Source organism: Pygoscelis adeliae, unplaced genomic scaffold (assembly GCF_000699105.1).
Source record: "Pygoscelis adeliae isolate BGI_AS28 unplaced genomic scaffold, ASM69910v1 Scaffold22, whole genome shotgun sequence".
In the NCBI taxonomy this organism is placed as follows: Eukaryota; Metazoa; Chordata; class Aves; order Sphenisciformes; family Spheniscidae; genus Pygoscelis; species Pygoscelis adeliae.
This window is the reverse complement of record NW_008824350.1, coordinates 1,581,231-1,591,213: the sequence shown is the minus strand read 5'-3', so window position 1 is coordinate 1,591,213 and position 9,983 is coordinate 1,581,231. Positions and strand designations below refer to the sequence as shown.

The following is a 9,983-nucleotide window of genomic DNA, read 5'->3' as shown; positions in this document are numbered from 1 at the left end:
AAGGACGTCCGCAGCGTGACCTGCTGCCGCGGGCCGAGGCCCTGCACGGCGATGGCCAGCGGCTCATCGAAGAGGCTGCGGGTGGCGGGCGAGAGGCGGACAGAGGGGACCATGGGGGATGAGTGGTGTGGAAATGCTGGGCAAGAGAAACCTTGTCTGCTGTGACCACAATGGTGTTCGGCAAAGAAAGCTGGGAGCAATCTGCAGCTGCTCCTGTGATCCACTCAGCTACATCGTGGTTGTATTTAAGCTGGATGTCCTGGCTGCTGTGCCTGGGCAGCCAGTCGTGGAGAGCTGCCTCCTCCTCCTGCCCTGGCAGGGGTGGGACTGCCGGCTCCCCTCCCCTCTCTCCCTGCCCCATGTGGCTGTTGTGAAGCCAATGGTTCATGTATGCTTCGAAAAGATGCTGTACCAGTGCCCCAAGGGGCTGATTACAGGAGTAAATAAAGCCCTGCTTTCTCACAGCTCTCCTGTCACTGTGCATAGCTCTTCTTGGAAAAAAATGGTGGATGTGCTCCCTGTAGCTATGTTTGTGTTTCTGCACTGCTTGGAAGCATGTGAGAGAACCCTCAGCATGGTCCTATTTTGTAATACCAGGTAGTCAGAGGCATTGGGCAGACTCTCAGCAGATTTTCCTTCCCCATGAAGACTACATTTTCTCTCCCTCTGAAAGTGTCACGTGCTTTCTTATCTAGGATTAATTGTGTAGTCCAGCATCCATCCCCCCTCATATAGCAATTTCACCTCACGTGGTCCAAAGAAAATTACCCCACTTCCAGCGAAAACTCAGCTAATTACTTCAAGGAATTCTGATCCCATTTTCTCCCCATAATTCCAAAGCAAAAAGCATTCTTCTGAAAGAAAATTGTACTGACTATAAATCAAGCAGAATAGCTTGCAGGATGACCAAGGCATCTTGGTTAAAAAGAAGCCCCCAGCGAGAGCACATACTTCTGAAGGGGAGATGAACCCAAGGCACAGAAGAGAAACATCCCATCCAGTGACAAAAGCTGGTTCCCAGCAGCCTGAGAGTTCTCAACCAGAGACGCTGGCATCCCAGTTATAACATCCCATATCATACCCTTCCTGCAGCTCCGTGAGCTTTATAGGCATTCAGGGTAAACCTGGTGAAATCCCTACTCTGAAATATGCATTTCTGAGGGGGTGTTTTAAAATACGAGCTGAAGATACTAAGCATGCAGAGAAGTAGTAAACTCTTTTTTCTCATTTATAGGCTTGAAAACCAATTCTGGACAGGTCATACAGTAGTGGCACATAATGTGCTGGGAGATGTCAAGGCAGCCCTGGCAGTGCCAGCGGCAGGGCAGGCTCGGCACAGCCAGTCCCCTGGCACTGCGGGAGCATCTCCAAAGGCAGCAGCTTTGCCCAGGCCTCGGTGTGCCATGGCTGCACAGGCTGTACTTGCCCACCCTGTCAGGCCAGCTGCCATGGGGGCAGTTTCCAAATGGCAAGTGCAAACACAGGGCAGGTTCTTGGGAGCAATCAGCCTTCGGGCCTGCTGGTTATTACCCTTGCAGGAACGGACCCAGAGGAAGGCGCAGCTGCAGCCTTATTCTTCCCTGTACTTGGGCTTCTCTCACAGGCTCTCCCCCTCCTGAACTCAGCCAAGCTGCAGGCTCCCTTTGGAAAAGGTTGCCCCTTTGCTGCATGCAGACCTGGAGGAAATTGTCCCCACAGTCTGGAAGCACTTTGGGATGGACTGATTCCCCTGGACAGCCCAGACAGGTCACCCAGGGGACATGATCCCATACGCAGCAGGGCATCACCATCATGGAGCCCGTGCGGTGCTGGAGGAGAGGCAAGCTCCCACTTGTCCCCAGTTAGGGGAATTGCGGCCAGCTCCACGTGAGGCCAGCTCTGTGCATTGGGACAGTGGTGGGGCAGCATGGCAGGGTCTGTCACAGAGCCCCTCTGCACTCCCCTCTGCCCCAGCTCCTTCAGGCCCCCCCTGCTCCAGAGGCGCAGTGAGGGAGCATGTTTGGGGCTTGGGTCCCACATTCCCCTGGGGGAAGCCGTTGTGCAGAAGCTCATATGGGACAGGAGCCCACGTCACTCCCAAGAGGGGCTGGTGCTGCCCTGCACTGGTGTGGGCTCATGGGGCTGTGGCCTGGGAGCATCTCAGGGGAGAGACAGCTCCATGAGCCTGGTGCCGCTCTCCTGGCATCTTCTGAGACTTTGCAGTCTTTCACCTCTCACCAGATGATGGCAGCTGGCGTGGCCATGGGCTGCCCCAAGGCTCCCGTCCCTCCCTCCCTCCTGCTCTGCCACCTGCTCTTCTTGCCCACACCCAGACAGAGCGCCTTACCCACACAAGGGCAGGCCCGTGGGCTTTGGCTGGGCTGGCTGGGAGCATGGATTACAAAATATCCCGGGTAGGGAAGGGCCTGGGGGTTTCATTTGCTACTAATTCTTTTTTATCAGTTCTGATCTCTTATATAAATTTTGCAATCCAAACACAAAGCAGCAGGCGTACATCCTTTGGGAGAAGATTGCAGAACAGCTTCTTGGATGACCAGACCATATTGGGGCCAGAAGCAGAAATTACCGGCCAGAGCACATCCTTCCAGAGGAGAGGTGAACCCAAGGCACAGAAGACACAGCTCTTCCAGAGAGATCTCTCTCCCAGCAGCCTGACAGCTCTTAACCAGAGACACCAGCGCCACTACTTTTTATAACACCCCATATTGTACACTTTCTGCAGTTCAGCAATCAGAGATGTTTCCATTTGTGACGACACGTTCACTGTACGTGTGGTGAAATCTCTGCACCCAAAGGTGCATATGGTGGAGGTTGCTTTAAAGTACAGGCTGAAGATGGTACACCCATGGGGAGACCACAGTTGTATGGAGAGTACAGAAATTTATTTAAAGTTCACAGGCCACCAGGGAGATAAATGAACATATTGCATATGATCTGTTCAATTAAGATAAATTGAAATGCTATCCCTTTTCTCACTGCCTGATCAAAAAAGATCAGGGAAATTACAGAAAATGTGAACCCAATTCTACTCACAGCTGTGGGTATATGCAGCCATGTTATTGGGGTTATACTGGTACAGGTGTGAGCAACTTTAATTCAATAAATGAAAAAGCATCTGTCAACTGAGGTCCTTCAGACCTGGGTGTGCTTGCCGTTGGGGTAGAGTAAAGCCTAGCTCTCTTGCCAAGCATCATCCTGATCCTTTGAATGAGCCTTCTGCTGCCTTATCCCCCATCTTAGATGGCCAGCTGGTTCAAAATGGACTCCTTGCTCCTGGTGAATGCTGGAAAGGGGAGGAGAATATGTCTAGCATTTACTTTCTTTGGGATTGCAAACATTTTTCTGGTTTGATTAACAAAACTCTTGCCTTTGCAGAAATGATCTGCCTGCCCAGTGATGAAGAGGAAGTGCTAATGGACTCGTACCTTTATTGCCTGTCAGGAAGAGAGGTCTCACCAATACTTCAAAGGCTATGTTCAAGACTCAGCCAGTCAACTAATGCTGAACTCAACACCACCCGAGGCAAATGCCAGCACAGCTTCTTAGCTGGACTACAGCTGAAGGTAACTGGTGGGGACATTCAAGTACGCTGACAGATTGCACAGAGTACATAGGGGTGATGGCAGCCACCAAGGTTTCTGCTGCATTAGCTCCAGGCATGCCCCACCTCCCATGTCCCAACTGACACCCTGCCTCCTGACACCCTGCCCCCTGTCCAACACCGACAGCATAGGCAGGATGCTGCCCACATTATTAGTGTAAGGAATGATTCTCTCAAATCACACCGCCACTGCTGATGCCACGGCGCGGTGCGACTCTCACCCGCATTCAAATGGCATTTGCATGACTGGCTCTTGCTGCCAGATGACCTGGACACCAAATGTCCCTGGCAGCCCACTGGAACCATGGCATTGCTTACGATCCTGTGTTTGCTATTGGTGATTGGGTGAGTTGCCGTATGGGCATGTTGTTACTCATCTTTCTTACTGCCTCAGTAAAACTTTATTTTGTAACGTGTTGTCAGACTCCATTACTGTTTACACCACACCATCCCAGAGAAAATGGTTCCCAGTGCACTCACAGCATAGCAAATACAGATGGGCCATGACCAACTTGGCACTCACCAGACCTAACCTCAGCTTCTAAGAGTTATTCATCTATCCAGACCGTTATCTAGACTTCACCTGGCCTCAAGGGGAAAGAGAGGGACCCACAGCCTCTCAGCCACCTCCATACACATCCCTGTCCCTCCACATTGCTCCACTCCAGCACTTCAGGCACAAGTGCTTGTGGAGGAGCAGGCACATGTAGCAGGCATCTCCTAGATATATGCCCAGGATATAGCCCAGGCAAGCCTTGCCTTGCCTTGCCTTACAGCATGCTGAGCATTCCCCTCCATTAGCCGTGGTGTGGCCTCTGGAGGATGAGACACTTCCCCAGGTCCATCAGACCAGAGTTGACAAAGGGCTTGTGTCAGGTGCAGCCGGGGCAACAGCACCTCATATCTACCCCATTGCCTGATGGGGCAGACAGGCTCTGGCTACTTGGTGAGTCTTAGTGCTCCACACTGGGGAGTCCTCCTTGAGGCAGCTGCTCCGTCCCCATACCCTCCCACACACAGGCAGGGAGATTGCAACTGAGGGGCACTTGCTGTGCTGGGAGACATCAAGGCTGCCTGGAGCCCTCGCTGCAGCCCTGGCAGTGCCCGCAGCAGGGCGGGCTCGGCACAGCCAGTCCCCTGGCACTGCGGGAGCATCTCCAAAGGCAGCAGCTTTGCCCAGGCCCCGGTGTGCCATGGCTGCACAGGCTGTACTTGCCCACCCTGTCAGGCCAGCTGCCATCACGGCAGCAGTTTCCAAATGGCAAGTGCAAACACAGGGCAGGTTCTTGGGAGCAATCTGCCTTCAGGCCTGCTGGTTATTACACTTGCAGGACTGGACCCAGAGGAAGGAGCAGCTGCAGCTCCATACCTGGGTTTCTCTCCCAAACTCGGCGAAGGTGCAGACGTCCTTTGGAAAAGGTTGCCTCTTTTCCTGAATTCATACATGAGGGGAATTGGCAACAACAGTTTGCGTGTTTAAAAAAATATACTGGAGATCACCTACATGTGGTGAATAGGGTGAATCCAGACACTTACTGGGAGATAGTGTCTACGAGTACTTACTAAGTACTAGTACTTAGCACTAGGAGTATTAAGGGTATACCCAGGTTTCTGACTGACTGGTCAAGGACCGATCCTGATGTATCAGCCATCATGCCCTTCTGGCAGCCATCCTCAGGCCATTGATCAGATTGTTGTGTGAAGTTATCATGAGGTGTGAGGTCCAAGGTGTGGATGAGAGGAAAACTGCACAGAGGAAGTGCCCTGTGGCAGATAATGTGTGATCACCTAGAGGAGCAGAGCTGTCTCACCCAGAGATAGATTGTAATACAAGTGTATACTTACACTTTTCCTGTTTCCTCCCAGTGAGGAATATTGACAGTAAACCCTGCGAATAGTTTTAGCTGGCCTTTGGATGATAAGTTTTCAGCTGGAATTCCAGGTGAATTTGCAAGGTGCATTTCCTGCCGTGGGCACGACAGCTTCACAGTTCCACTCACCCTCTGCGAACCTCTTCATCACCATGAGGTCATTTTGGAAGCCCGTTTCTGACTGAACTGCTTTAGGTTGCACGGAGACGCCATCTCTAGAGCAGGGAAACAGAAAACAAAGGGCAGCTGTGGGAATGATGAAAGTCTCCTCTGTTTTCCTGGTGAATATATCCCAGGGAGATCTTCCATATGTAAGACATATAGAGAAGATCATAATGCCAGTTGTCCGAACATGTTTTCCTCTCAAACACCAGATCCCCAGTGATAAAGTGTGACATCAGAAGGTTTAACGAGGGCTCTCACAAGCATACACGTTATCAGTAGGCTCAAGGCTATCGTAGCTTGTGCATCTGGTGTGGTGGGGCAACATGAGCTGGACACCAGCCCTCAGGAGTTCGATGGGAGAAGCCCCTGCTTGGAGGCTGCTGATCTGTGTGTGGGTATGGGAAATTCTAACTGCTATGAAACATGAAATCAAGCAATTGCCTGTTTTCTCTTTATCAGCACCATTGCACTATAAAATCATCAGTACCCAAGAAGAGTACCTTTGAATCCAATATTATAAAAAGCCATAGAATATATATGCTCCAAATAAACAGTCTAATTTAAGACACCTCAGAAATCAAGGGAATTGGGTAAACTTAATTTCGACCCATCTCTTCATACTTGGTTGCAAACATACTAGAAAGAGAGAGACCATGAAAGCAATGTCTGTGTTGTTAACTTAATGCAAATGGCTTTCTTTTCTAAATTTTGCAAAAGATGCTGTGTGCTTTTGGCTGAGCTACATAGAGTTTTCCTTGCTAGCCATTGTCTGTAAAATAAGGGTAATTATAGGTTTTTAGCTTGCCTCAGGTTGAAAATTGAAAAGTATTGATACTTAAGAAATATGGAGATCTTCAGTGCTGGAGGACATTAAAGAAAGATAAAGTATTGCTATTACAAGTGTATTTGTAGCATTATTATACATTCCATATTCCATTATTATTATTATTATTATTATGAATTCACACATGCATGGAAAATGCATTCCTATTTTTATATAGGGAGCAAAGCATGAAGCAGATAAATTGCTTTCTTATTCTGAAACTGAGAGATCAGTTTGTCACTAGGTCTGAAATCTTCCAGCACATTTAGGCATCTCACCATTTTTCTCAGTGGAAGTCAGTGTAGTGATCCTGAAGGGAACACCATTGTACATCGAGCAGTTAGTGACCCACAACTGAGTTAACCCGAGCACGCCCAGGCCTGTGCTGTGCCGTGCTGCACGTACAGCGTGGCCTTCAGGCCTGTGCTGTGCTTCAAAGATTCCCTGGCCGCAGGAAGAACTCAGCCAGCTCTTCCCTAGAGAGGAGCCCGCAGGCAGCTCCCACCCAGTACCTGCGATTATGCCACCTGCATGGCCTTGCCTTTATCGAACAGTGCAGCAACACGTTCTCATGCGAACATCGTTTCTGTTTGACTGTAGACATGATAAATGGAGCTGTTTCCTTTTCTTCTTGGAGTGTTAGCTCTAATAAATAGCATTTTTAATGATACCTTACAGAATGCAAGTGTCTTTCTTACTGGGATCATAATGGACCAGCACCTCCTAGTGCAAAACATTTGGCGCAGTTGGCAGGTGTCAGTGAGAAATGCCTTTCTGGAGAAAGAATAAAGAAAAGGGAAACTCTGCCTGGCTGGCTCCACACAAATCCGTAAGGGGTATTTGCAAGGTGTTTAGCCTAGGTGGTTTCCCCAGTGGATTTAGAAACTGAGGAGGAATTATCAGAATGGCCCACTCCAGCAGAAGTATTATGCCGTCTTAGAAAACAGGTGCCATGGAAAGCAAAAGCTAAGGAGCATTTGTGCCGCCTTTGGTTGTTATTAACATGCTTGAGACGGACATGGGGGTGCGTACAGCCAAGGCAGAAAGACCTGCATGAGCTACTGGTGCAACTCCGCACAGCAGCCCCCAAGCAGCGAGGTGCGGTGCAGGCGCCTGCCATCCAGCTGCCCGTGGTGCAAGCGTCTGTGGTGCAGCCACCTGCGCTGCAAGTGCCTGTGGCACAGGCAGCCATGGTGCAGGTGCCCGTGGTGCAAGAGGGGCATGCAGAGCACCCGGGAAGGGCACCACTTGGGCACGAGCTGTTTGCCAGGGGGATGAATGGTGGAACAAGGACATTCTGGTGAGGATGAGTAGACAGAAGGGTCAGAGGATGAGCATGGCAACAGCATTTCTGTCCAGCCACCAGTGATTCACAAAGCAAAGGGGCCCCCAGGGACACCTCAACACGCTCTCATGGTGTGATTTTATACAGCCCGAGTTTCAAGATTTGGCAAAAGCATATGGGCAAAAGACAGGGGAAAGGCTGGCGCACTGGCTGTTGCAAGTACAGGACTTTGGAGGAGATGATAGTGTATACTTAAATCCTAAATAATTAGAGTGCTTGGGTGCCATCTCACAAAACCTTGATTACCCAGCAGCTCGGAGGAGCACAGGGTAATGCAGCCCGCTCCTTGTGGGTATGGCTTCAGGAGGCTCTAAAGACAGAATACCCCTCACCTGCTGACTGGGACGATGAAACAGCATTGTGGAAAAGTGTATCTGAGGCTTGTCAGTATTTACGGGAACTAGCCACACAGCCAAGCGTGTATTCATGTAACTTGTTAGGTCCTGGTATGGAACTTTTTGCACCCAGCATGAAAAGCCCCGTATTAGAGGGTGCCCCATTTACCTTGAAAGGACCAGTGATTTCCTTGCTAGGGGCTGCTGCAGGAAAAAAAAAGTGGGAGAGGTTATTCTATCACTAAGACAGCTTGCAATTATCAGACTGAAAAAGAAGAGACAGAGCCTGAAGCATTTCAAATGCAGCGGCTCACATTCGCATGAGAACATCTTGCTGCACTGTTTGATAAGGGCAAGGCCGTGCAGGTGGCATAATCACTGGCACCGAGTGGGAGCTGCCTGCCGGCTCTGCTTTTAGGAAGAGTTGGCCGAGTTTTTCCTGTGGCCAAGGCATCTGTGCAGCACAGCACAGGCCTGAAGGCCACACTGTGGCTGTGCAGCGTGGCACAGCACAGGCACACAGGATGGTGACCATCACCAAATTTGCCTGGGAGTAATGAGAGTACTTCCCACAGTAGGGCAGGCTGCTTTAAAACACTGTGTAAACACACAGATGATTTACAGACTGCCAGAAAGTTCCCTAGCTTCCTGAAGTTACCTAGGGTGTAGCAATATGGCTGGCGAAAGGAAAAAATAAAAAATTAAGCACTTTCCTTCTCTAGCCACTCAGCCACGCAGAATCGCTCCTAGAGCAGATACCCATTTTAATGAGAACATTTGATTTCTCTACCCACACCAAAGCCCTTCTGCCCCCAGATGAGATACTGTGATCTGGACTGCTGATTCACACCTAGCAGGTGTAAGGCGAGAACAAGACAGAACACTTTCTAAACAAATGTATGTTTATTTTGTTAAAAAATAAGAGTTACACTTGCACCAGAGGCTTCTTTGTGGTCAGAATGCCCTTCTCAAACAGGAGCGTGGCTAGAGAAATCTTGTCCTCCAAGGTTTCGCATGGAAGGGTATCCACACTGACGTGGTTTGGATAGGAAGACAGGAGAAATTCGATACTGTCTGTGTACTCGGGATCTATCTCAAGGAACTTGGGTTCTTCCTTGTGATACACTCTTGAGTTTTCTGTCGTGTAATACAGCATCACACCTGCTTCTTCATTACACAATCTAACGATGCCATGGCGGAGGAGACGTACTTGCGTGTCTTTTGTTATCAGTATATCAACATCACAGGGGCCTCCATCTTGCCACCGGGCCGGGAAGCCGTACATGCTCTGCGCCTTTTCACTTTGTGTAAGCACTGGGGGGAGACAGTCATGAAGAAACGACTTGGCTCTCTGATCCACAGCAGCGTCAATGGGTGCATAGTCAACAAGTTTCTTTATCAGGCTCTGCACCTTCCCCATAAAGGCTGTTCGGCGAGCATCGACTGTGTCCGAGTTGGTGACCCCCATGTACCCCAGGTAGTCCATGGGAAGGCCTTGCCGATACTCCACGTCCTCCTCCAGGGCCATCTGCAGAGCAGCCGGGAGGAGCTTCTCCAGGAAGTCCCCCCAGGAGTTCCTCTGGTAGGAGGACACCGTGATGTGGAGCGAGTGTGCGTCAGGAAGACAGTCACCCTGGTGGATAAAGCCTCGGGGGAAGTACAGCAGGTCCCCGGCCTCCAGCACCGTCTCCAGCATGGGCTCGCCGAGCTCAGCCTGTGTGAGATTTGCGCTGGAGAACTGGGGCAGCACCTCTGCATCCGTCCGGGGGCTGTAGACGCGCCAGTGCTTCTTCCCCTCCAGCTGCAGCACGAAGGCCTCGATGTCATCGTAGTGGGGGGCGAA

At 50.4% G+C, this 9,983-nt stretch overlaps 2 protein-coding genes across 2 annotated transcripts in view; both read right to left on the bottom strand.

The window, feature by feature from the left end:
* LOC103912836 (acyl-coenzyme A thioesterase 5-like) overlaps positions 1-113 on the bottom strand; it is a 4,074-nt gene extending 3,961 nt beyond the window's left edge. The window contains exon 1 of the mRNA XM_009319245.1: positions 7-113. Within this exon, the coding sequence (XP_009317520.1) occupies positions 7-113 (107 nt within the window). The remainder of the gene's footprint in view (positions 1-6) is intronic.
* An 8,911-nt stretch (positions 114-9,024) lies between these two features.
* The window catches only part of LOC103912835 (chromosome unknown open reading frame, human C14orf169), a gene marked incomplete at its 5' end in the record, with an annotated part of 1,264 nt that continues 305 nt past the window's right edge, over positions 9,025-9,983 (bottom strand). Inside the window, one exon of the mRNA XM_009319244.1 lies at positions 9,025-9,982. Coding sequence (XP_009317519.1) covers positions 9,066-9,982 — 917 coding nt within the window. The remainder of the gene's footprint in view (position 9,983) is intronic.